The sequence below is a fragment of the Chiroxiphia lanceolata genome, chromosome 1 (genome assembly GCF_009829145.1).
Source record: "Chiroxiphia lanceolata isolate bChiLan1 chromosome 1, bChiLan1.pri, whole genome shotgun sequence".
Classification (NCBI taxonomy): Eukaryota; Metazoa; Chordata; class Aves; order Passeriformes; family Pipridae; genus Chiroxiphia; species Chiroxiphia lanceolata.
Window position 1 is genome coordinate 67,958,608 of NC_045637.1, and position 27,964 is coordinate 67,986,571.

General features: G+C 42.3%; 1 protein-coding gene and 1 long non-coding RNA gene across 7 annotated transcripts in view; one reads left to right on the forward strand and one right to left on the reverse strand.

The window, feature by feature from the left end:
* EPB41L4B (erythrocyte membrane protein band 4.1 like 4B) overlaps positions 1-9,577 on the forward strand; it is a 170,586-nt gene extending 161,009 nt beyond the window's left edge. For all 5 annotated transcript variants that reach the window (XM_032674513.1, XM_032674489.1, XM_032674485.1 and 2 more), the window contains 2 exons: positions 3,046-3,209; positions 4,761-9,577. In XM_032674513.1, the coding sequence (XP_032530404.1) occupies positions 3,046-3,209; positions 4,761-4,830 (234 nt within the window). In that variant the 3' untranslated portion in view covers positions 4,831-9,577. The remainder of the gene's footprint in view (positions 1-3,045; positions 3,210-4,760) is intronic.
* On the reverse strand, positions 361-26,222 carry LOC116780019. 2 transcript variants are annotated; one of them, XR_004354288.1, is made up of 4 exons: positions 26,024-26,222; positions 9,534-9,551; positions 6,837-6,907; positions 361-1,390 (listed from the first exon to the last, which is right to left on the reverse strand). It is a non-coding gene; the product is annotated as an uncharacterized LOC116780019 (long non-coding RNA). The 2 variants fall into 2 exon arrangements; XR_004354289.1 differs by lacking the exons at positions 6,837-6,907; positions 9,534-9,551 and adding an exon at positions 2,784-2,880.
* Positions 26,223-27,964: the final 1,742 nt, after the last annotated feature.

Consider the following 27,964-nt stretch of genomic DNA (forward strand, 5'->3'; position numbering starts at 1 on the left):
TTTTCACTGAATTTACATCTGAATTTTAAGGAAGAATTATAGTTAGTGTGTTGATGACTACAATGGTATCCTTGTATAAACTCCGATGTTTACCTAATAACTTGAATCCAGTATTGAATTGGATTCTTGTTAAACTTTCACAGAAGACGCGACTTAGGGATTTTGGTAAGGTAAACTGCATAAAACTAGAAAACAATTATTTGACAATTTAAAAAGTGAGTGCAATCTAGGTCCTACTTTAATGGTAGAGGCATTCTGTAATAAGTATGACAAAATTAACTACTCTATAAGAAACACTCTCTGCTTATAAACCCCAGTAAAATGACTTAAGTTTTTAAATTATGTTTGCAAAATGAAGCATTTCAGACTTTGACCTTAACTTTTATTGGTTGCAGCAATTTATATCTGGCATGTAATCAGAGATAAGTAACTTCATTCACTGTCAGGTCATGTGCAGGTTCTGTCCACATTTAATGATTTAAAGAAAGAGGCTTTTCTTTCACAATAAACCTGATCACACGTAAATGTGTTTTTTCTCCATATAAGTATTTTAAAGCCAGAGTTAGTTAGGCTCCCCAGGTTGTATAAGTGTCACTACTGAGCTCTAATTAAATGCATTCAAAAGTACACAGGAATATGTCACAGCAACATTTCATTAGGTCAGCCAAGTCCAGATAGTACAACTGTGATAAAGGCTAACTCAAAGTTACAGTGTTTGTGTCTTTCATAGTAGTACTTTATCTAAGGAAAAAGATGTGCCCTCAAAATACCTTTCCCACTATTTAGTAATGGTTGTCAGGACATTATTTTTCATTATTGTCTCTGACAGTTATGATGAAAGCAAAATTTAGGTGGGTTATATAACGTACTTTTTCATCCTTTGAGGGGACAGAACTGTAAAATGTAAACAGAAGATACACCAATATAGTTACCCACAGAAATTTCCATACCACAGAAAATGGCAAATTGAAATGTTAAAATTTTTGTTATGTTCTGTTGGGAGAGAAGAAGCAAAGTAAAATTCAAGCTAAGCTTTCTGAAATTCCATCTTCTTCCCATGGATTTCCATTTCCCTGGGCAGCTTGGAGGGCAGAATCCAGACTACATATATTTAAAACACCATTACAATAAAAACCTAACGGTGTGTGATCCATCATATGATCCCATACATTCCTGTGAGTTATGCACAAATATCTGTGGCAAACAAGCAGCTACCTAGAGGACTGCATAAAGATGGGAAAATAATTAGGAAGGTTAATTTGGCTTTGGTCCTGTGTTTCATGGCCTTCCATCACAGCCCAAAGAGATGTGCTTCTCCCCAGCAGTTTCAGTTCATCCTGATGCATGGGCTCTGCCGAGGGCTTGAAGATAGTTACATCACAGGCGGGAGCTGGAAGGGAAGAGTTTAGATCAGTGGTAGGACTTGCAGGCAGAATGGTCTCCAGTCACACACAAACCCAGATGGTAACATTTGTTGATCTTTTTCCTTGTTTGTTTTCTTTTTTTTTCTTTTTCCTTTCCTTGCTTCCCTTTCACTTTTTTTTTTAATTTATTTATTTTTGCTTGGAAGAAAACATTGAAATGTTATTAAGCATGAAAAGAATTATGAATAGTGACATTTAGACATTTATCTTTTGTGTACAGCTTCGAATTTAGTGGTGTATATACAGTCATGTTGATTTTATCAGACAAAAAATTAGAGAACTTGGTTACCTGGTACATTTAAATATCAGCTTCATGCCAGGAACTGTCTGAATTTCAGTGGTTTCCATTGAGAAATGGCAGGCATGATGACCACATTCTCAGGATGGTATAACTCATATGGATTTAAATAAATGGAATTATATCTGTTTAGAACAGGTAAATATTTGGCTTAAGCACACTGTGCAAGCAGATACACCTAAAATGATGCTTTGGGTATATCCTGTAGAACAATTACACAGAGCAAACACACTATAGGACTCCAGACAATTCTTCAACAAGTGTAATTTATCATCACTCTGCTGATTTCAGTAAGGCTGGGAGAATTTATATCAGCATCACAGTGATGCCTTCTTCTCATGCCATAAAGTAAGATCTGGCGGTCCTCGGAGCACAGGGATCCTGTATGAGGAACACCAAATTTCATATCTCTGCAACTTGTAAGATTGAGTTTTAAAAGTTGAACTGCAGAGAATTTTGAACCAGCTTCAGAAGAAAAAGTTGTCAAGGAAGAAATGCAGCTGATACCAGTAGGAGCATGTTCTAATGATCCTAACACACGAACTGCAGTTCCTCTGTTTTCTTCTCAGTTCAGGGTCATACATGCACCATAGGCACTACCTGCTGTGGTTTGGCATGAGAAATAGTCCATTCCAAAAAGCAAGACAGAGCTGTTTGATTTTTAGGGATCCTCCTCGTTGTTGTTAAGGTAGCCCAGTCTTTGCTGTAATATTGCTGCACTGATACACCTCATCTGAAAGACAGGAGATGGTTACTTGCTGTTTGTGTTAATTTAGCCCTTCCAATATTGCTTTAACATTGGCTGTCACTGGATACTGCAAGAATATCTGTTGAGGCATGTTCCAGTTAGCAAGTGTGGGAAAGGGTGGAGTCTTGGAAACCCAGACTCCTGAAAGCCCAGACTCCTGGCTGTTAACAAAACACAGAGTAGTCAGAGGACCCACCAGCAAATTATATAGTATTTCTGAAGAATATTCCAGAAATCTCATGTTGTCAGCATTATTTTTAGGGAAAATGCAATAATGATAAGTGTCATTCTCCAAACCGATTATATCTTTTACCTGAATGCTGCCAGTCTCCTATGTGGTGTCATCTCACATAGTGCGTATTTCAATCAGGCTTGTCCCTCAGGCATCAAAAGAAGTGACTGTTCAGTATCTACAGAGGTCTCATTGAGAAGTCATAGCTACAGCCTCCCATTTGTTCTCTTTATCAGTTGTTACTGTTTGGCAACGAATTGGATAGCGAAGGATAGCAAGACCAGTAGAAGCTAATCTACACCTTTTCCCTTTGTGTGTGTGTGTATACTTTTTTGTTTTGTAGGCAGAATTTGCAGACAGCAAAATGCAATGCTGTGCAGTGCAGTCATCACCTAAGATAACGCTGGTAACTCCATCGCCTGTACTGAGGTCTTTGGCAGAGACTGTACCGACTCCAACCGTCCAGACAGTATATACGTCGCATAAGCCGATTTCGCTGGCAGACAGGTATTGTGCAGTTCTTTCACAGAAATACTATGATGCTCTCTGCATTAAAGGAATCAGCTTGATTTCCGTTCTTCTGTCATATTTACCATAAAGTATCATTTCCTTCTATACTGAAAGATTCCTGCTTGTGGGTTATGTAAAGAAATACCTGTAACTCATATCTGCTCTGAGAAAAAAAAATACTACCTTAATCAGCTGCTGCAGCCAGCAGCCATTTCTACAGCCAATGGCCTGGAGAGAAAGAGTTGTGCAGATTTTGCTCAGGCAAGTAATTTTGTCTGAACCACAAAGGTTTTGTTTTAATAATTACTGTTGCAATTTGTTTTTTGAAATTAAATGTCCTTGGGGGAAAGCTGAGGTTGAGAAATGTCTGTTCTTCTAAATGAAAAACGCATTTGTTTTCTTTCTTGTTCTTCCTTTTTTTTTTCCTTTTTCTTTTTTAATGATGTCAGGCTACAGTGATCTTTCATGTAGTTTCTCAGGGAAACAGCAACCTATCCATCTTTCCACAGGCAGACTGTTTTCAATTTTCTATTCTTTCATCCTATTGGTTTTCCATGCTTGCTTCTTATTCTAGAATTTAATAAAAGCTGAATTTCGCAGGCTGATAATTGACAGAATACAAACATATGAGTGGATATACTCAGTAGTTCTGGAGCACAAATAATCCTAGGCTTATGTTGAAAAGTATTTCTTCGGCATCATAATAAATGAGTCTTTTTTAATTTTGGATTCACAGTCAGTTCCCATTTTTGGTTGTTAATTATATTTTGTAGATGTTGGCTAATTGCACCTGCACACTTCTTCAACATTGCTAAGTCATCTAAAAATTTATCATTCCAGTGAAAATGTAATTCTGAAGCTGTAGTGCTGAACTTAGCTTCTGTAGGATGTCTCAAGTGGATAATTCTACACCTGCTTGTTCATGAATGGGCAGCAAGGTCTCTGCACTGCAGTTTAAATCTCCAAACTGTTTTACAAGCATTAGATACCTAATTTTCAGAACAACACAGCAAACAGTTCCAGAAATGGAATCTCTAATCCAGGGCATTTCCAGTGTTACAGAGCTTGTGTGCTCTGGAGTGAATTGGTATGTGAGAGCAAGGACTTTAGGCTCTGGCTCCCACATCCTGGTATGTGCAGGACTGTGGTAAATTCAGCATATGCAGATGTCCCCCTGTATCAGACCATGCCAAGGAGCAGAAGGCTGTAACAGCAGTATTTCATGATGGCATGTGCTGTAACTGTTTCATTTTCAGAGTCCTAGTCCAGCTTCCTTTGAAATCAGTAACCTTTAATGAGGGTTAGATGAAATCCTAAATTGTTTTGCCATGTGGCAAATTATGTCCTTTTTCTTGCCTCTGTTTGCTCTTCAGAAATATCAAGTGGTGCTTGTTTTTAAATCAGCCATCGGTTATCAGCTTTTTCACTGAATTGAGTCTGACCTTTTTTTCCCCTCCTTTGGTATTTTGAAAATGTTAATTATTTTAAATTGAAATCTAAAACTTATTGTTGTTCCCATAATTGGCTGTTTGTGCATTAATTACACAGCGCTGAGACTCTGAGGCGTGAACTCGAGAGAGAGAAAATGATGAAAAGACTCTTGATGACAGAATTATGAAATTCGCACTTCCGTCAGATGGAGAATGGATTGGGGCCTTTCATGTGCCTTCTGTCTGTTTACATTCCTCTGCTTCTGTGTACTCAACATAACGCATCGGGAAAATGTGTGATATTCCTGGCTCGCCTGGATTCACCACGGTTGGTTAAAATTACGTCTCAAGCTAGACTTTAATTTGAAGGAGTTCCTTTATTCATTTGCTGCTGGGAAATAAACCTTCAATCCTTTATCTCTCCTGAGATTTTATACTATTAACACAATTTATTTCTGGTTTGGTTTTGGTAAATCTAGGGCAAAAAAGGATCAGCAAGGAACATACTGATTTCTATTGGGAAACACTGTTCTGTACATATGTTAATAAGTGCACAGAAATTAATGTTATGCAGAATATTTTGATAGTAACATAGAAAATATGTCATTTTGTACAACTGAAAATTGCAATGAGCTACTGCTATTTGTTAAAGAACCATTTTTAAAGCAGAAGAATGATTATTACATCCTAACCCCAGGACTGTTAGTCTCCACAGAATAAACGGCTGTCTTATTAAATTCCTAACCTTAACTTTCACTCAGAGATATAAATAGCTGCAAAGGGGAAAGACACCCCACCATACAGATATACATACCCAATACTCCCTATAGTTTGTCATCTCGACCTAAACCTTCAACTCAATCTTAACGTATTTCCATTAATGAAAAAAAAAAATCAGTTGTTTAAAGCAATTTGCTACTGACTTTCTAGCTTGGTACTGACTTTTTTTAAGTAAGTGAGGAGTTTTACCTTCTCCAATCTGCCTAGGCATTAGGGCTTGCCCACGCTCAGACATCTTCTGCCCCAGCACTGAAGGTTGCAGAGCCTCAGCGGCGTGGATGTAACTCACACAGGGAGAATTTTTTCCCTCCCAGGTAAATAAACCACCTTCTTGACTGACATGAATTGATCGATCACTTTAAAGAACAAGAACAATGATAGTTTACGGCATAGCTTGCCTATACCCATTTTTTTTGCTCTACTAATCAGCACATATGTCCTGGCAAACCTGTAGAGGGTACACCCTTCACCTCTGATACGCAAACAGCCTCTACGTCCAGTGGAGCTCTCTCAGGCATGAGGTGGGGTGGGTGGTCCAGCACTAGCAGACCTGCAGCTGCAGGGAGGGAGTTTATGGTATACAGGTAATGCTACCAACTATTTCCTAGGGAAAAGAAAAAAAAAAAGGAAGTTCTCTGTTTCCCCTTGTTCAGTAGTGCAGGGTCATCTAGAAAACTAACATCTGACTGTCAGCTACAAGGTACTCTTTCAACAGGAAAGCTTTTATGTATTTTGTATGGCTGAAGATGTATATTTTTCTGTTGCTCTGTATACTGTGTTCTCTTGTTTGTATTAAGATAAAAGATTGCCCCTCATTTGGTACTGATTACAATGACTTTATCTTAGCTTAAGCAGTTTGTTTGTGTGGAGGCCGGGAAGTGATTGCTGTGAAACTGGGTTTCCTTCAGAGTTGCTGTTTTTCTGAAATGAGAGTTATGGAGAGCTTCACAGGACTGTGGATTGCGATGTGAAGGTATAAAATGACTTGCCTATTTTATGTTTACTGGGACAAGAAATTAGCATTAGGCTTCCTATTTAAATCCACCAAACCCAAAACTTTCTGTTTGCCATAAATTTGTTAAAAATACTCAGCAGAAGTGTTAGGTAGAAAATTTAATCAAGTGGCTCAACACAGGCAGTGGGCACAAAGAGCCACAGAAAGAAACCTGAACTGCAGATTTTAGAACACTACGGTGACTTTTCAAGGTAATCAGATATGACTTGTATGCTGTCCACCCTCTAGTTACAGTGCCAGGACACTTCTGTTCCTCATGTTTTAATGCACCATGCCATCAGTCCAAGGTTCTTAAAAATTGATTAGGAACATTAAATCCCTGTGAGGAAATCAGAAGGGAGGGGGAAATTAATAGACATAAAAGACTTCAACTTCCATGTCCTGTTACTCTTTTCTCACCACTTCTCAAAGGTGTTGGTAAAGGAAAAGCAGCAGCACATTTTGCCTGTGTCCAAGGGAGAGTGAGCATTCTGAAGAACAAATAAAAGAAAATTGTAATTAGAGATGCTGGTTTGGGAGAGGAAAACAAAGAAGGTTGAGAACGTCACAGTGCTGACTCTAGCTGAATCTGGTCTTTTGCCTGTTAGGCAATCTCTGGTTGTGTTTGAACTGGCAACAGTTTCACAAAGTCATTGTCAAGGAAAACCAGAAAAGATCTGAACACACCCTTCAGTCATACTGATTGCCATGGAGTGGACGTTGTGAACCCCACAATATGCCTTCAGGTTTGGGGGCAAAACAAATCCAGTTACCTGTGTTAGGACAGTCTGGTCACATAAACAAAAGCAAAACTGAATAGCTGATTCAGACCAGCCCATCAGATGTTCTCGCTCATAAACAGTCTCTTTGTTTATTAGTTTAAATGCAACAGTTTTGCTCCCATTGTACAAAAATTCTTCAGCTGAAATAGCCAGAACTGGAAAACAAAAAACGAGAACCAAGGTTACTTTACATGGCTGTCTTTATAGCTGAGGCATGCTCTGGGATAGCTAAGGAAGAACAGGGACTCCTCCTTCTTTGGTTCCCACCAGGAGAAGAGGGACAGGCTCATGTGGCTGCTTAGTTTCTGTGGGACGTTTTCTACAGAACAACCCCAAGTACGTTGCCTTGTCTTGTTTTAGTGTCTTATCCACTGGCTGCCACTATTTCCTATTCAGCAGTCTAATGGAGCTTTATTAAAACTGTTTTACTGATAACAAACTAAACTTTTAACTGTGGAATGTCATCACCTTGTTTTTTCTTACTATGTACCTTCTTCAGCCATGCTTCAGTGTCTCAGTTTTCACATCCTCTGAAGAAACACTCCTGCCTCATCTCCAGTTGGGAATTACAGTGTTACAACACCTGTTACCCAAAGCTACTGTAAACAAGACAATGCCAACATGAACATATTGCAGAGGGGCAGATAGTCTAGAGTTGCCCCTACAATTTAACTTTACAGGTGTTAAAGGATACTCTGCCCGAGGGTATGTCTATATAATAGTGCAGAAGTATCTGAGCTAGCTTTAATGAGCTTGCATATGTAGTTGTGGCAGCATGAAGCCCAGCACAGGCTATCATTATCATGTACATTGACATGTGTAAAGATAACGCATTTGAACAGCAGCCTTCTGAAGCATGATCTCCAGAGTTGGTGATAGGAAAGGGTAGCTGAAAGGAGTTTGTCTCTTCAGCTGTCCTGGGACAGGGTTCATCTCATCTAACATTAAAATGCCCAGCTCTCACCTGATGAGAGATCAAAGGAACTGTCTTCCGGAGGTGCCTCTGACTTAAATGTCTACCTTTATATTGATTAAAGTTAAGTGAGATGAATCCTGCTTTCTGTCCCGCTGGTTAGGCCTACATTGCAAACCCTTGCTGACACAGCTGCATCATTCAGGGTTGAGCTTTGAAGTATAATTTGTGATCGACATAGCTCTGCCAGCAAAAGCCTTGCGCGTTAGGTGTAAATATACTACCAGAAATATCCTGTTTTCAGAACGGCTTTTATCCCTTATGGGAAGACAGAATGCTGGGGTAACAACTTGCAGTGGCATAAGCACAGAGGCTTCCCTAGAGTTGTGACCCATCTGGGGGTAGTTGGTTGATGAAACCTCCTGCTACAGCCATGCTGGCAAAGCCTATCAGAGGTGGCCCTGGCTTTTAACAGTGCCCCAGGTGGAGCTCTGACCCAGTCAACAGATCCCAGCTTTTCAGCGTGAAGTCTCTAAGTGGCAGAATGCAATGTTGTCATGTTTGGGTGATTCCAGCAAAATTTATTGGCCATTTAAATAGCTATGCAAGGAGTTAAATATTTTCTCATATTGCAGCCTCTTATGGAAGCCAACCAATTGTGCTTTTTTTTGCGTGTTTCAGCTGTTTTCACTGTTTTGTTTTAAAAGTAATAACTGGGTTTTTCTTTAGAAATGTTATTTGAGATTCCACACTTCTCTCAGATCCCATGGTATGTGCAGATTTTTCATGTTTCATTGACCCTGGAAGTGCAAAATTTGAAAATTAACTCCTCCAAGGTTTCTGTTCGTGGCTTCAATACTCTCTTGCAACAGGATGCCTACGTGCCCATTTGAAACAGAGCTGGCAATGCAGTGAAATGTTTCATTGGAGGTAGTATCATGTTTTGTTTGAACTGTTCACAAATAGCTTTTGGTTCTATTTATTTATTTTTTCTGAATACATTTCTGGTTCATTTGCTACAAAAACCTACTTGTAATTTTGCAATGGGATTTTTCTTTTTTTTTTCCTTTTTTTTTTCTTTTTCCTTTTTTTAATGTCCTGATGTTCAAGGAGTTTGCAATAAATATACTGAGACTGATCTGTAATTGCATGTAAGATTAGCCTCACAACTGTGTTTTGTAAAGTTAAGTGCCGTAAAAGAAGCTGTAGATGACATGGAGAAGGAGGGAAGATGATAGAGAGTAAGTGGAGGAGAAGGCTTCTTTGGCAGCTGCAGCTTTGACTGGTGGGTAGCAGCTTTAGCGTAAGACTGCTCAAACCATTTTGTTTCATCTGAGTGGCAGTGTGTATCATCAGACAGTGTATGATGGCATTTTGTTGAAAACCTGCCTAAAGAGAAACTTTTACGGCTCAGCTGTTTACCTATTCCTGTATTCATGCCTGCAATAAATGAGATGAAAAATAAATCACAGAGTCTGAGCAATTTGTAGTCAAATCAGTCATTTAGGAGGCATGGGGCAGGATGCCAATTAAAGGAAATGTTTGGTTGCTAATAAAGTGGATCCACTATCATAAGAAAATTGCAATCTAAGGAAAAAACAGAGAGATAATTTCTTCATAAAGCCCAGAGGGTTTCCTCCAGCTTAAAGTTACAGTCCAGCGTGGGGTGCCAATCATCTGCGGGGTCATTAGTTGGGGCACGCTTCGCCGAATACCAGAGCCAGAAAAACACTGGCAGGATCAAGGCAGAGAAACACAAAACTTGGCATGTTTCTGGTCTTTCATCTGGGGCTAAAAAGGCAGCAAAAAGCATTCCTATTGTGGAAGGGGTAGGGAGAAATCATCCACACAGGGTTGAGAGACACCAAGGTATTAAACTCCTCCACAGAGGAAAATTTAAAAAATGTCCACCAAAAAACAATGCAGCAAACAAAGCCTGTTCATTGTAAATTTTTTTGTTTTAACACAATTAAAACATTTCACTCAGATTTTTGCCCCTGATTTTCCCATTCTTTAAATGTCTAAATGAAAAGTTGCTTCAGAGTGAAACATTTCCCTTCTCTTTTGTTCAAAGATCTCTAAATCAGAATGTTTTGACATTAACTTTTCTAGTACACTTAGGAAATTAAATCCAAGCAATGTTCACCCCATTTTCTGAGGTTACCAAAACTCTATATTCAGAAAGAATGCAATCTCATCCCAATTTCTCCATCTGGATATTCTTCTATTTTTAATCTCTATGTGGGGAAAGCAGAGGAGCAACAGATCAACATTCTTCCATCACTACTCAATTTATACCAAGAAAATGGATTATCCAGACAGTTAACCTAGTTAATTAATTCCCCTTAATACACGTCTTTGCTAAAGAACAGTGTTCTGGGGTGCAGCAGAATGAGAAGTTGTGTGCTAAAAGGTCAGCAAATACTCTTGGGTAATTTGGCTGCAACAGAGAAGCGTGGGGACTTCAGAGATGTATATGAACAATTTTTTGGTTCATTATCAGATGACTGATCTATGAGACCAAGTGTGAGGTTGCTGAGATTAATTCTGTTTCTCTGGGGACATGCTTTTTAGAGCAGAATACAGACTTTGTAGGGAGGCACTGTTAAGTCAGGGCAAGGGGGATGATAAGGCAATGTTTTCAACCTGGCTGTGGTACACAAATCCTGCAGCAACAAGGGGGTAGGAAGGAACCCACAAGGGTGCAGATGCAGGCAAGTGGAAGAAACCCCAAGCCTCATGAAAGGTGATGGCCATGCCCTTCCCAAGCACGGTGAAGCCTTTAGGGCTGGCCAGCACTGGGATCCCCGTGCCCAAGGGCAACTTGCCCTGAGGGGCAACCCTACAACAAAGCCCATATCAGAGCTGGCTGTGACCTGACTTGCTGGAGGACACGCCAGGGAATGAGAGAAATAAAAGATCAACCATTGCCCTTTCCCAACCACCCCAGGACATGTTCATGAGAGCACCCCAGCACCCCAGCTTCTGGTCAGATGAGGAGAGCAGGCTTACCTTTTTTGTGAAAAGCTGGACATAGGATCAGCTTAGCTGTGGCATCAGGTGTGTTTGACATCCCTGACCATTACAGTTATATTTTGTGTGCTGCCAGTAGCACATATGGTCTGTGAGATGTCTTCTCACCAGTCTTTAGGGTCTGTGATGGTCAGGAGAGTAAGGAGGAAAACAACAGGGAGAAAGAGCAGAAAACAACCCACACTGTCACCTGCTGAGAAGCCTGATGGCAAAGCACTGCCTAAAATAATGTTTGCCTTTTTACTTTATTTTAAAATTACATATATAAAACTGCTTCATTACATAAGCAATATGCATTTTATACTAATTATGTTATTTTTTAATAAGCATTTCTACAGTGTGTGTTTGGTATACAATGTCAGCGACTGCACAGCTCTGCCATCAAAGTATCTAGCATAGCAGTGAGACATAAAAGCCACATGGATCTTTACTGTTTCATTCACTGATTATTCAGCTCTTCAAGCAGAGAGCCACTTAATTCCCCTGCATCATTCTTCCGCTGCCTTTCATTAGCAAACTCTTGTGGAAATCCAAGGAAAACACAGCAAAAATTCTTTTCTTAAAAGATATTTGGTCAGTGATACTTAGCAGCACAGGGCCTCAGTGGTGTGAAGAACTCAAATATCGTTTTTTTTAATTATTATTATTATTTGCCTTACTGCTTTCAAAAACAACAACAAAAAAATGTGATTTCTGTGCTGTTTCCCACTCTGCTCTGGCCGCTGCCCCCCTCGAGCAGTGCCAGGCTTGGCAAGGGCACAAAGTGGCTTGGAGGGAGAGGATAAGGATTGGATGGGGGTTTTTTTTGAATGGGGGGGGGGGGAATGCCAACACCACCCAGCACTTCTGTCCTACCTGTGGTGCATTTCTTTCTGTGGCTTACACAACATCTATGTTCCGAGCTGGCATGTGTGATGCCCTGATGGGAGCTGAGAAGACCCTGTTTGCAGCTCCAGGGTTGCTCAGGGAGGGTTTGGGGCTGGTGAGGCTGAGAGCTGTGGTGCTTGTTTATGTAAGAGGCACCCATAAGAGCTAAGGCTCTGGAGGTTTTGGAGGCTGCCTTGTGCCTACATTGTGTGGGCTTGAGATGCATGAGGCTCTGGGGAGGAAGGTCAGTGTGAGCTGCCCTCTACCTGGGTGTGCAAAATTAGGGATTTAATAGTAGGGGCATTACTGTGAGACTGATCACTCCTCCCTCCTGCAAAGGAGTTTCAAACTTGTGCTCTCCAAAGCTGACTAAACCCCACAGGGCCAGTCTTTGCTCAAGGAACAGAGCAAGGTCTGCAGCAGATCTGTAGTCACTGCCTTTGGCAGTACACGTGCTTGCTCTGAATGAGCACAGCAGTGCCCTTGTCACACTGGCTCACAGCTCTTTTGTGGCAACACAAGGATGACAGCCCCTGAAAAGCACCTCCACCAAGGCTGCTGGTATATGAAATCAGGGAGGGGAAGTGCTGGAGTTGACTTAGCTTTGCAGCCCAAGACCACTCCCATTTTTTCACTTCCAGCTCAACATGCCAAGGCTCAGTGTGGGTTCTTGACAACTTGCCCTGGTTATTGCAAGCCACCAAGAACAGAAGGTACCTCCTCTAATGACCTGCCTCTCAGCCCCTTCATATCTTTCTATGCAGTCCTGATAATCCTTCTCTCTTCTCTTTTTGGCACTCACTCACAAGGCTGGTTCATAGGTGCCTGCTTCCTTCACCCCTGTGAGCACCCCTCCCCTCCCACACAAGCACCTCTGGCTTTTTTTGGCTTTTCCGTTGAAAATCTTTTGCCTTTTTGAAGTCCCTTGCCAGCCCTTGCTTTCCATGACCCTCAATACATTCTACCTGTCTTCTGTGTCTCACTAATCTCTCCATCTCCCCTTCTGCTGTCCCAGGACCAGTGTCTGATAAGCATTACAACACAACAGGTTTTCTTGCCAACCAGGAAACCTCCATGATATGATCTGTCAATAGGGACCAGCTGCCTAGTGGGGGTCTGCCATCAGCCATGGCTGTGGGGGCTCTCCTCGAGTCCAGCAAATATCTGTGGGTACATTGCTCAGCCTTGGTGAAGCTTCTGCCTATTCCATGGAACCAGAGGCAGGAAGGACACAGAGGAGTAGTTTTAAAGAGGGAATGCTGTCATTTGCTCTACCCTTGAAGTGAGTGATTTTGCTCTCATATTTTGGAGGGTTAAACTATTTTAACAGTAAAACCTTCATGAATGGAGGCACCCTGAAGAAGTATGACCAAAGGTACCTTCCTTCCCTCCCCTCCCTCCTTCTCTCCTTTCTTTCTTTTTGCTTCAGACAGCATATTTTTGCAACCTCCGTCTCCTCCTCATACTCCTGCAGGGTAGCAATGGCCATCCCTTTATCCCTGAGGTCTTTGGCTATGTTGCTCCATATTGCTGTGCTAAACTTTGAAGCACTGGAAAGAAATGGGGAACATGGTGGAAGAGGAAGAGGTCTCATATCTTCATAAAGCCAAACTGCAAACTTGTTAATCCTCTCCAGGTGCTCTCAGTTGAGTCCTTTCTTCCCAAAGCAACAGATCTGGAATTAGTCTTGCTACATATTATGTGGTAATAAATCATGAGGGCAGCCCAAGTTGGGTGCTTTTCATCTTTCCATCATTCTTTTTTGGTTTTTTTTTGTTTGTTTGGTTGGTTGGTTGGTTTTTTTTAATGCACAACTTCTCATCTGCCAAACCCAAACTACTGCTCTAGCAACGGAATCAATAACAAACTTCTGGGTCTCAACTGAGAAACATAACATTAAATCTCAGTGAAACACTTTTAATTGCTTTTTCCTCCTTTGTGTCTGCGTACTGAGAAAAACAAAGCAAAACAAAAACCAGGCCTGTAGAGCAGCATCTAACAAGCCAGAATTGTTAAATACCTTCCTGGAGGGGGAAAAGTCCCTTCTCTGACAGTCAGAATGATGTTTTCAAGCAATTTGCCCTTTTTCTCCCCTTGTGGGATTTCCCATCCTCCCTCTGCAGCATGGTATTGGTTCCCTCTCTGAAAAAGCTGCATTAGTGCAATGATAAAACACTGCACTACCAGTCCTGTGTCCCATTCATGGTGCCTTGAAACATCTTCCCACACAGGAGTGGTCTTCACAACTGCTGCGCCGTGGCTTGCCAGGCCCAGCAGACCCAAACACTGAGAGGTGCAGGTAGGCTGACTCTTCACTGCACCCAATAGGTCCCATGATAAGACCATGGGAAGCTGAGAAATGAGTTTGGCAGAGAAGAGTGCGCCATGGTGGGTCTCAGCAGCCTGCTTCTCAGAGGTGACACATCTCCTAGCTGTGTGCATTACCTATTCAATGGCAAAAGCTCCAGGCTCCACTTTCTAGGGATGCCCTTCTTCTGAAAGAAATCTTCATGCAGCACTAAGATGGCTCAGCTGACCTCCAAGGGCCACCTCTTTCAACCCAAAGCCACTGTCCTCACCAACCTGTTCACCGCTGCTTGCAGAGTCCTGGCTGCACAGTGGTCTCTGCTTGAATAAAGCTCTTGCAGGGCAGCTTTGCTTGCTTGAAAACCCCTGAGAACACTGTATCCAAGCCACAGGGAGGAGTTTTAGAACATGCAAGACTTGTGTCCTGCAGCTATGGGTCAGCTCAGGGCAGCTTATATCTCCCTGAATGGTCCTTGGGTATCCTATTCCTGTGCTGCTCTCTCCAGTGGGGACAGCCTGGCACAGCTCTAGGTCTCCTTTGGCAGGTCTAGTGCTAAAATCCAATTAGTGTTGTTTATGCTTTCAGTTGTAACTGAAAGAAAGAAAATTTGATGCTTCAGTAGGTCAAAGGGTGTGGAGAGATAAATGTAATTACAATAAATGCAATATATTGAAAGATGCTACCATTTAATTAAAAGTATATGAATTATGCATGTGTCTCTTCCACAGCCGGTAACTGTGTGGGCTTGAGCAGTAACTGAATACATTCAGTTCTAGCTACCACATGAAACCCATGGCTGCTTAATTTCTCAATCATACACTTAACACCACCAGCTGAACTTTTGCCAGGAATAAACAAGAACATACAGGGGGGTTATTTGGAGTTACCTTTGCTTTTCTGTGCCCTTGGGCACCTGACAAGGGATGCAAATCTTATCCCACCAGTGTCCCCCCAGGAGGATGGAGACTGCCTTTTAGGCAACTTTTAAAACATCGCGCTTAAAAATCATGTTATTTAGGGGCAGAGAATTGCTGTGAAGGAAAGTAACAGATAAGACTACCCACACGTGTCCCCCAGGGGGCTATGCAGGCAGTAGTATCCTGCAGCTTTGGGCATAAAGATTTATGTTGGGTCCATGGGCTGACTGAGAACTGCAGTGGCCTGGCAAGGATGGGACAGGAGGACAAGGTTTGGTGGTGGAAAGATGCCAGCACATTCAGCTCCCCAGAGCATCCCATGGCTGGCATTGCCACTCCCACTCCCAGGTGCTTAATGTCACCATCAGATGCCTGGTGCTCAGCTCTGCTATCCGCTCACTTACTGCAAGCCATTTCATTAATATAGAAGGGTGACTTTTTATGAATGCTGTGGTGTCTTTCTGGGTACAGAAAATCTTCCCCATGAAGGCAGACAGTTGCCCTTTGTGGTGCTGCCAAGTCCATTCCGGCAGACTGCGCCCAGGACTGTACCATCAATCTTCTGTTAAAGGCTGCTACCTTTTCATATCTTCGTTTATCAAATGAGGCGGAATGAACTCCCACGAGAGAAAACAGATCCCATTAGTGTTTGTAGAAATTTCAAACTGGCCATTATGAAATTAAAGCAGGAAACAAAGTGACTGGGGAAGGAGGGAGACTCCTCTCCCTAATCACTTAATATAAACCCATACATCTCCTTAGGGCTTGCAATCAATCATGCCTCATTTTAACCAGATGTGCAAGCTAATGAAATCTGAATCCAAGTGTTCATCTCTAGCTAATTTACTGTTGATTTGTTCCTCATTTCCATGCTTTATGGAAAAGAGAATAAAGATTTGGTTTTTTGGTTTTCATGCTTATACAAGCTCTACCTTTTTCTTTTAGGGCAGTTTTGGCCTGCGTTCAGCAAGACACTCAAACATGCCCAGCTTCAGGGTGAGACTGGTCCCCCCAGCCTCTCTCTAAAATAGCTGGGAAAATTCAAACAGCAGAAGCACTCGCCTGTTCTGTGTGCTGTGCCAAGGTTTTAAATCACAAGATATTCTTACTAGGCACGTTTGATAACCTAGGCTCAGCTACTTTCCTGCATGTTTTTAGACTGATGACAAGAACAATACATAATGAAGACAAGAAGCTGCAGCCTGCTATGAGAAAGATAGTGGAGTTATTTTCTTCTCTGTACCTGGCATGGTCAGGATTGGATAAATCCTTGGGGCTCAGCTTCGTCTGTTCTGCTTGCAGTGACTCAGGAAGTGCACAGGCCTCATCCACTGCGCTGGGGTGGAGGCCATAGGGATGTGGGACAGAAGCCCCGGAGAGGAGGGTTTGTTAAGCACCATGTGGAAGGACAGCTCAGCTAGAAGACAAAAGGAGAGGAGCCCAGTGCTGTGGATAGGCCCAGGAATGGAGGTCTGTCTGCAGGAGTTGGGTGTCTCCAGAGACCAGGTTTCAGAAGAAGGAAGAGCCAAAAGCAGCTAAAGCTCAGAAGGGATTGTTTTCACTTTGACCTTTTGCTAGGGTGTGCACCCTGTTCTCTGCAATCTGATGGCAGACAAGGCTGAAGAGAGGAAGAAGAGAACTGGAAGCTGTGATGTGAGCTGCTGCTTTTTATTTGGTAATATCACTCTCCTGGTTACATCCCTGTCGCATGTGTCAGTGCCAGCCTGGGTTCACTGTAAGCCCTGGCTCCCTTACAGGTTTGAGGCTGCCTGCAGGTTGCATCTAGACCTGGATACATGGCAAGAAGCTTTTAGGGGCATTCCAGGATATCTTTTTTGAACATTAAATAGATAACCAAGCTCAAGGTTTGAGTATGAAGCTTGGGTGAGGAAAAGGAGACATGGAGAGAAGTCTGGATATGAGATGTGTTTCACACACTGATGTGAGCCACGTGAAAACGTACCTGTGACTCCTGGCTTGCAGAGACTGGGGTGATCTGACTGTTTTCATTTCCTTTCCTCCTCAGGGCAGGAGCCACACCTACTGCTGTAGCAGCTATGTCCGCTTTCCAGCAAGGGAACAGTGGGGAATGATTAGTGGTAAGTGGTTGAAAACTCTCTCAAAATGTCTTATGGAGACTTGAGCCACTAAAACTGAGCATTTCTGAGTGGCAGTAAGAGCACAAACACCAAGTGAAACCCTCAGCAATGGCTGAGCAAAAACCCAGCCATACTGAATGGGCTTTCCTTGACTCTTGGCTCTTGAGAGGCAGGGAGAGGGCTCACCGCTGAAAAAACTCTCAAATGAACACAAACTTGGTAGCATGGATAACTGCATAGGAACCTGCCATCTATGAGGAGCCAAACTTGCTCAGCTGAAAGGCTTCAGGGGCATGGAAACTGATGTAAATCCCTTTCCTGTGGGCACAAGATGCAGCCTACTGTCATCAAGGTTGTTCAGGAGCTAAGAGGAATATAGCATTGCCTCCACTCTGAAGAAACCCCACCATTCAAAACTGAAAGAGTTCTCACTTCTCCTGAAAAAGAAAACCTGAGGGTTGGTACACCTTGAATAGTGAAGGAGACTCCTCAGCCTCTCTGGACAATCTGTTCCAGTGCACGGTTACTCGCACAATAAAGAAGTTCTTCCTCATATTCAAGTAGAACTTCCTGTGCATCAGTTTTTGCCCATTGGCTCTACTCCTATTGCTTGGCATCACCAAGAAGAGCCTGGATCTGTCCTCTTGACACCCTCCCTTACAGACATTGATGCAGTCCCCTCTCAGCTGTCTCTTCTCCAGGCTAAACAACAAGACCAAGGACAGATCAGTGAGAAATTAGTAAAGTCTTGGTGTAGCTTGAGTAGAATTTCCTTACTCTGTGAAAGCTTAAGTGATGATGGTGGTGGGATTTTTGATCTTAAAATCCATTCTAATTCAAAAGTGGTGTTTGAGGAAATGTGTTTTCTAATGATACCAAAGCCTTTCTGCTTTAAAGCACTGGTTTATGTGCCCAGCCAGGTCATAGGTTAGTGGAGAAGGAATGTCCGCCAGCTGATTGTAACTGCTGTAGTGTTACAGCTCATGTCTTACCTCCTTCTATAACAAAGAAATGCAGAAAACAAAATTTGCTTTCTTGTAAAGTGTCAGAAAAGCTATTTTTCCTGGGTTTTTTTTTGTGAAAAAGAGTAATGCCCAGAAGTATTTATTGTCTCTAAAGCATATACTCAGAGAAAAGGAAAGAAATGTGCTAGTGGAATGGCTGTCCCACTGTGATCTGTGACAGTTTTAGGCAGCCTGGGGAACAGGTAAAATAAGCTGAGAGCATCCCGCAGGCTGTCCTTGCCAGCAAACAGAGAAACCTAGGCTGATTCTACATGCTAGATGACAACTGTCTGCCTTTGTATAGTTTCATTCAAGCAAGTTCAAATATATGGGCCATGGTAAGCTTAAAAGCAGCACAAGGCTGAAGGACAGAGCTACAGCTGGACAGTAGCCAGAGTCCACAGGAGATGAACAAGAAGAATGGCCATCTTGGACACACAGACAGGAGAGGTCTTTTCACCAAGGGAGGATTTTTTCATCTTCTCAATGTGCTTGGAAAGGACTGTAATAAAATAAACATGGGAACAGGAAAGGTGGAAGGAAGGAAAGAGTGAAAGAGAATAATTTAGAAGAAATAATCTTTTCTTAAGGCATGTAGACAATTTTGAGCTATCCAAACTGACTGCACCCAATAATTTCATACTGTTTTTCTCAGCATCTTCTGATCAGGTAATGTGCAGCATTTCATTTGGCACTGCTAAAAGAAATACAGATTCTAACAAGCTTTTATTTTGTTATTAAAATCAACACCACAAACAACTCTGGGTTTCTAGCCTGTTTCGAGTCCGTTAAAAACACGATAAATGGGGCAAAGCCATTTGTGTGAACCTTGACAGGAGAGGGGGTGACTCACAGCATTGTATGCCACAATACCAGATCACAGCAACAGAATCGGATGAGTAATCTCAGATCTTGCCTTCAGGCAGCTGACTGGCTTATCTCACAGATCTCACTGCAACAAAATGTCAATGTTTTAATGCCTTTGACATTTCTTTAGCTTCAAGAGACAATAATGAATCTTTCTTGGTTACTAATTAAGAGGAGATTATATCGGAAAAAACAGCTAATTCTTTTTTTCCAAAGAGACAATACTGCAAATAATTTTTTTCATTGAATGTAAGCATAACCAGCATTAAATAAAAGCCTGGTTAATCAACTAAAGTCCTCAAACCGCCCTCAAATAGATTTAGTTTCAAGCAGTGACTAAATAGATTTAATGCCTAGGAACCACCTCAGGCAGGTCCTGCCTTTTCTGTTCCTCCAGACACATGCTCAAGGAAAGGCTGTCTGTAATGCATAAGGCAGAACACAGCAATGTTCAAGGCTTAGTAAGCAAGTCTTACTATGGCTCACAAGAGGGTACAGGACAGATGCCTGCTGCTATAAGCTGGCATAGCTCTGTTCAGCTCGTGGCCTGCACAGATACCTTCTAAGAAACAGGAACAAATAAAACCTGGTGGAAATTAGTGTATTTTTTAATTAAGTTTCTGAGGGGCTAAGGTAGAGGACTAAGCTGCCAAGGAAAGGAAGATGATGTCTGTGATTTAGACCTGCTTGGAAAAGCCGATATTAAGTTTATAAATAGCTATGGTTATGCAGATTTCCTTAGTTGTAAAAAGGTAGCTGCTGCTCTGTACCCATACAAATCTGTAGGACAAGATACACACATATAATATTTTTAGTGAACCCGGGGGAGTAATCTTGCTCTTTGAAGAGCCCTGTCAGGTAGCAACCTCAAAATCTAGTTGCAGTCCAACATACATTCTCCTACCCAAACAGGGAAGCTACACCAGGGCTGAGGAGGGGGAGGAAAAACCAGACTGTACAGATGGGTGCTTGCATGGGGATGATCCACCTTATCAAGCAGATGCTTGGTCATGCAGCTGCTTCAGCACTTCTCAGTTCAGATAAGGAGATGTTTGATTACTTTGGACACTTTGAAATTGCACAGTTCAAGTCATCATGAAGAAGGTGAGGCATTTTCAAAGCTATTTTTAAGTTTTCTTCAGTCTTTCTTCTGCTTCTTTTTGCAGAAACTGACCAACCAAGTTCCAGGGGGCAAAGCAATATAGCTGAGTTAGCACACGATGTGCTATAAAACAGATGTAGCACTGCACTGATGTATCTGATATATTGTCATATATGCTCCTTCTGGATCTGCCAGTTTAGTCAGTATCAGCTTGAAAGGAAGAAGGATTCACAGCAAAGGCATTACCTAAAAGTCTGAGGAGTGCAAAGCATTAAGAGCTTGACAAGCAAATGACCTGCAACATCTTCAAGTCTAGTAAGACCAACAGGATACCTCCTCAGCCTCACCACAGCTGTCCCACTGAAATGCTTCTCAGTTTGTGAGAAATGCTGTTTCACACTGGCAAAGCTCTGTCAGATGGCAGTATTTTCCCTGCATAGGATTAAGTTTCTTAGCTGGCTGGCTTAGCACTGCGTGGGAGGTTTAGTGAGGCTTCACGCATGTCCCATATGCTGCTCTTCCTCTGTAACCACACAGGTCTGCAAATCTGCCTGAAAACAAAGTGAACAGCAACCCTTGTCCTGCTAAGGACTGCCTATTTCCATTCAGATGCCACGCTTCTGTGTGAAGCATCCCTGCTGCAGCTGCTTTGTTTCTCCGGTCTTATTAATTTTAATTCTGTTCGTCACTGTGACCTAAATATACAACAGCTATTTTGGAGGCAAGAGGGGAGCCCTGGGGCCAGTAGGACTTTGAGCTCATAATTGAAGGGAGGTGCACTGGTAGCACTCTTTGGCTCCTGTAGTGTCATCTTCCCTTTCTGCTGCTCACAGGCTTTGCTGAATACAAGTGCATGGTAATATTCTGTGTGCTTTTCTTTCTGCAAAGTGCGTGGGCTCCTTTTAATGTGGTTTACTTCCAAATGCACCCAAAAAAAAAATAAATTAATGCGTGCTTTCTATGTGAGCAGGCATTGTTTTCTACAGCATCTTTTGAGATATCAGGAAATATGTGAGAATAAAACTTTTCCTTTTAAGTTGTCTCACTATTGCTTATGGTCAGAAAACCAAATACTTGGGAAGTCAAAATGTAGGGCTTTTACCTTTTTTGTTGAAATAAAAGTGCAACGGTTCACTCCAAGCTAAAATATGAGCAATGGAATAGATTAAATGAATCTTCTCTAAAAGATAACTTTTAATGATGGTGTGGTTCTCTGCAAGGAAAAATGTTTTTACTGTTCTTTTAAAAGCAATTCAAATAGAAAAATAAATTACATTTTGTATCACTTTCTCTTTAATGTGATTGAAAAGGGGGATGTTTTTAATTATGACAAAAATCTCCATGTTAATGATCTTGATTAAAGGGGCTTTTAAATAGCTTATCTCCCTGGCTACATTCCATCCTAAAGCTCTGCAGAGGAAGATGTCTTTCATGTTGAATTTAAATGCTTATTATCTCTTTGAACTCCGCCAGTCCACTTATTTGAAATATTATTCTTCCCTTCCAGCCTATGGAGTCAGCTCACCAAGAGATTTTGGTAATGTCACTCTCTGGGGAACTCCACTGGCTTATTTGAACCTTGAGCTACCAGCTCAGGGAGTGGTATTTAAAAGCTCACTCTGACCTGCTGCCTCATTTCAGTGCCAGCCCTACAGCAGGAACCTGTGGTATCTGTGTGGATCCATCACCTGGAACAATGAAGCCTTGATCTCACTTGTGGGCCTCCTATGACAATAACCATTGATAGCTAATGAATAGTGATCTCCATTAAAGACCTCTTTACCCCTGTGGTACCCACTGTGCAGAAGTGTATGGGAGGGGAAAGGGAGGCAAGATGGGCAGGTCCCTCAAAAACTACTGTTAGATGTGAATGTGAATAATAGCTGGAATAGGTTTTTTTTTATAGAGCCTCACATTTTTTTCAGCTGCATCCAGAAACACTTTCCTTTTCGTTCACCTGCAATACAGTTCAGGTATCTGACAATGTCAGGTTAGATGAGCAGCTTACTTGAAGGATACACAAGTGTACAAATATGGATGGGATGGCAGGTGCTTGCCTTGTGTGTGTTAGGAAATTATCCAGTCTGCTCACCCATTACACCAGTGAATCTGGTCAGGGATAATGAATGATACAGTCCTCTGTGACCAACTGCTCCTCTACTGCCCAGTTACAGAGGTTTGAGGAACTAATCCCTAAACAGGGACTGATGTAAGAAAATGGAAGTCATTATTCCAGAGCATGCAAAGCCAAAGGTTTGGTCCCCTGCACAGCCTCTGAATGGTCATCCTATTTGCTCCTCCTGGTAAGTGGAGAGGTGAAAGCACTTGATGAATGGATCAAAATACTTGTGCTCTCATCCGTGCAAGCGTTCCTTAGCAAAGGTTTCACTGTACATTTCTTATACTAGAAGGGTACACACTTCTGCTATTTCTGTTGACCAAGCAGTGCACCCAAGGAGTAGCTGGGTGTGCTGCTGCCTCTCATGGTCATGCACAGACAGTTTTTCTGCCTGCAGGTGTCTAGCAGTGGGAGAGGGAGGGTGGACTTCCAGGGGAAGAGCAGCCAGGACTGTAGAGGAAATTTCAGGGTAAGAGAAAGTGCTGAGGGTTTAGAAAGAGTACCCAGCATCTGTTCAGGCTCTCTGCCAGCCCCCTCTTTGGCCAGGTGCCTGTCAAACCCTTCGTAGATAGAAGGAAAGCAACACAAGGAGAAGGACAACTAGTGAAGAAAAGGGGAAGTGATGTGAGAATGAATTGATCAAACAGGGATCAAGGAAGCATGAGAAATATTTACTTTTTCAGTTCTGCCTACATGCTTATTAAGCTAGTGCTTGTCAACACAGCCTGCATTGCTTTTGTGAGCATCCCTCAGGCCCATGGCCAGCTGTCCTGCTAAGTGTTTTACGTACAATACCTGTAAAAACATTCCTTTGTGGAATGGGGCAGAATGACTCCCTCCATTAAAACTATAGTGCTGTGGAAGAGCTAGAATAGCTCCACTCTCCCCCCGAAGCTGAAAAGTTCCCTTATGAGAAAAGCAAAATAGTCTTCTCTTAAGAAATTGTGACTTTGCTTAGTCGTAGTTCTGAAGGTCAATTTCATAAGCATGGGGATGCAACAGGAGGAATGCATGCAAGTTTTTAAAAGTAAGTGGTTAAATATGCTTTTGACAGTTGTCCCCAAAGCAGAGCTCAAATAGAAAAGAGAAGATAAAAATAAACATTGCTCAACCCTTTCATTCATTACAGGCTGTCAGATGGGACAGGTGCTGTGGAAAAACTCATGTGTGACTCTGTCATTAGAGATTGAGTCATCATGCAAGGGCAGGAAGACAGGTGGAGGGGCTGGGGTGACTGCGGCAACCTTAACTCTAGCATGGACTGATCTTTAGAGAAGAGCTGGTCAGAGGCAGGAGTTTCTTGTGTTTTGAGAACTTTCTTCAAACTGAGAATGAAAAGTATAAATTTCCCACGGATAAAAACTAAGCAAAGTATCCAAACTCTGTTTTCTGGGGTAAGAGAATGCTGTTAAACTCTTTGGATAACGACAAACAAAATAAATATGAATATAATAAGAACAGTATGATGTCATGAGTTTTAGCAAAATGGTAGAATCAAAGAAGAACTCTGATTCCCTAAAGAAAATAAGAAAACCAAAATCTTATTCTTGACTTTCACTTTGAAAATACTCTCAATATTAATACTTCACTACAAATGAGATTTCTGATGAGTTTGAGGTTTTTTTCTCTGTGTTGTTTTAGCAAATGTGAATGCTTCTAAAAATAATCCAACTAAATGCTGAGACATTTCACGAGAAGAAGCATTGTTTACTGTGGAGGGAAAAAGCTCTGCTGTTTTGCAATCACTAGTGCCACACATCATTAACTCCATCCTTGAGGGGTGACCTAGAGCTGAGACTATATCAGCATCAGTCTCTGTCTCACAGTTACAATTTTGCCTGGAGCCTCCACAATTAAATCACATCACCTCCTTAGTGAGTCGCACACACTATCCACCTGCAATGTCTCCCTTCAGTATGTGGCCAGGGCACAAAAGGCCTAAGGGAGTGGACAAACTAATTTCTCATGGGGATGTCCAGAAGAAAACTCAGAGGGCAGATTTAAAGTGTCCACATCATGCTGTAAAGAGCTGTTTAACTGCTCTTTCTATGTCCAGGTTCATGTCTGGTGATCATATACTGATACAAAGGAAAAGGTCATTGCCTCAGCGTGGCCTGAGCTTGGTAAAGCTGTTGGGTGCCAGCACAGCAATACTGTGACTGCCTGTGAAGTGGTAAGAAAGCCTCAGTTTAGTGCTCTTTCACTCTCCACTACTACATTTTTGGTTGGTTGACATATGTGAATATTTTACAATGGCAGGGAGAGAGCACATGTGGGAAAACCGGCTGCCAGAACAGGGGAGCTTGTGTTTCTCTCCAATTACCAGATTGATGTCTGTTCCCCCCCGCCCCCACGCCCCGTTTTCTTTTTCCCCAGTTGATGAGCAATGTTTTCAGTAAATGCTTAGAGACTGTTTTCATGTCTCAAATTGGCATAGCAACACCATCAGAACAAAACTCAAAGGCATCAGCTTAACGACATACTGAAATGGCTTCAGAATATCTAATACGGCCTCTTTTTTTTTAAGCGTGAGGGAAGGGGCAATTGCTCAGCACACACCTTGGGCTGTTGGAAACCTTTCCTCCATGCACATATTGACTGCCAAATGAAGATAAGCCAACTAAATGCTTATTTTTAAATTAGGTTTATAATCGTAAATATGTCTTTGAAAAACATTGAAGAAACCTTAGGATGTACTACATACCTGCACAGTAGAAACAAGAAACCAAGTATTATTTATGGCTGGGATCACATGAAGGTTTTAACAAGAAAATCCCAGCCATTTATCAATGCTACAATCTTTTTGGTTAGTAAAAAGAAAAACAGATGTAACTGTGGTTAGAGATCCCCAACTCCTTCTCAAACAACCTTCAAATATATGGTTTTATCCCCATACTAACTGGTATAAATGTCTCTAAATCTAGTTTGTCACACAATGTTTTGTTCTGTTCAATAACACTGTGTTTCATTGAAGATGCCTGTTTTCTAGAATCTTTGGATAAATAAACCACACTGAACTTGGACTTCATTAGCTTTGTGAAGAGTAAACCTGACTTTGTTAATTTAAATATTAGTAACAACTTACATAAACTACAATATTAAAAATCTCTCTTTTTAACTTAGTTTACAAGCATTCCAAAATAATATATCCAGACTTTCTAAAGTTGTTTGTTATTATACCACTACCAGATATATGGGATACTTTCTACATCAGAGTAACTTGTTTTATGCTTGATTTATCCCTGCATCCAAAGTTCAAAGACTCCTATGCACCCTGTGGATGTTAACAAAGCCTGCAGCGAGGTTTTTGAGAGGCTTAACTCTTCGCCATTAGTGTGCCTCTTTGGTACCCAAAGCCTTCGGTATAACTGAGTCTCCCTTGTTTTAATGTGAAAAAAGAACTGATTATTTTAAACTCAGCGAAGCCACTTGTGCACCAGACTGGCTTTGCCGTCCAAGTGAGCGCAGGTAATGAATATGGACGTGCCTGTAGCTAATGACATGCAAAGAGGGAAGCTTGTGACAAAAGATGGAATTTGGGCTGGAATTTTCCTTCTGAGCTGTGTAACTCACTCTACCGCCCCAGAAGCCTTTACCTCGCTACTGCTTCAGTACAGAGCAGTCTGAATCTTGCAGCCCCCCAAGTTTTCAGTCATTTCCACGAGCGCCTTGCTCAGTCCATTCCTCTGATGGCTCTCACAGATCAGTTTGCGCGCATCCAGTGACAGTAAGAGGCAGGTATGCGCCAGGATGACCTCGGCTGCCTCAAGCTCCATAGACTGACTCTAAGGGTTCATCTCTAGGGCTCTGGGCTCCCCGGGGCTCCTCGGGCAGCACCCCCTCAACTCCCCTCCTGCTGGCAGAGAGGGAAAAGCCCCCTTTCCCGTCTTGCTGCCCGGGTGGGCGAATGTTTTTCGAGGACCGCTCCGTCCTTCGGTGCCTTGGTGCCCCTCGGCGGCGGGAGGGTGCCATTGCCAAGCCCGGTGCTCTCCGGTAGCCGCCGGCGGAGCCGCCCAGCGGGCGGAGCTCGGGGTGACCCCATCTCCGGGGGAGATGCCCTGGCAGAGGGCGCGGATGGCCGGCCCGGGTGCACCGTCCCTAGCGTAGGCTGGGAACGGGCTGTCTCCTGGGGACACTCACCTCTGCTTCCTCCATTTTTTCTCTCCCCTCAGCCCCTCCTTACCCTTTCTCAAAACACCCCAAAGCTGCACTTGTTGCTGTAAAGCAACACGTTATTGCATTTGCACATCAGAGAGGACACCTGTCCTACATTCCAAGCTCAAAAATTAGTGGATGGGGCGCTGGGTATATTTGAGCAGGGGGCCAGCAGCACAAGGAGCAGCCCGATCTGACTGTGAGTGGTTGGGGTGCTCCAGCCCAAAGCCAGATTTGGAGCATGTTCATGGATCCTGGAGTCTGGGGTCTGCCCTTCCCTGGGCTCCAATGTCCTTGAGAGAAAGAGAAAACTCCCCTACTACAGGAATTTTTCCCTGGGTTGTTGAAAGCTAAGCATCCCCTCCTGTAGCTTTTATCCAGGAAGGGCCAAGGCCTATGTTCCTCGAGGCAGAAGATGCCTCTGTTAGTATACACAGAAAGAACCTTCCCTGAAGAGGAGTGAGGCAGAAGGAGCTTCTCTGCTGCTTTTTCTCACCAACTTACATTCACCTAGAAGATAAGGGCATTATTATTATTATTATTACTTAGACACAGAGATGTCTGAGTTTGGGCTGGAGAAAGATTGTTTTAACTCATTGTTTTCCAACAGGCAAACTTGCAGATCTTCATCATAACACTTCAGATGAAGTTTCATGACAGAACAGGGTTTTACCTCTTTTTTTTTCCTCATTTCTCGATTCTTAACTAATTAGGATGAAATTACATTGTCTCACGTGGAATTAATTGAATTCTGCCCATGCTGTTTAAACTCTCTAAAACATTCCTACCTAAATGAGCTCTTTGCTAATGTAAGCTGAATTTTTCTGCTCTCCAGGCCAATTTTTGGTAAGTAAGTGGTATTTATGCACAGGGAGGCCCCAATGTAATGCCCTTTATTGCAAGTTCTAATAAAAGGCTGCTCTGTTTTGGCTCCTTATGAGAATAACACTATAAATAACTTCTTTGTAATGAGGACTTTTTAAAAAATGTGAAACATTTTGGTCCAAAACCACCTGGTGCACATTGTGCCATCATCTGGTGGATCTGGCTTTCAGGGTAGATAGACCTCCCATAGCTGCATTCACACTGGGGTATCAAAGAGTGTCAGGCAGGTAAAAAAATGCAATCTTGGGAGAAAAAACATAAACTACCTGATGTAAACCAATGCACAAATCCCACAAACAAACAAACAAACAAAAACCTGTACAGTTTTAATATATTTTGGGAAGGGTCTATAGTGCTTACTGAAGCAAAACTGATGCTGATTTAGTGTCTAAAACTGCTGGACTTAGTCTTTAGATTGGTATATGTTATGCTTGTGGAAAAGAGCTTGGAGGCATTGCTTTTTTCCTGCACTAGATTAATTTTACAGAAAGACTGCT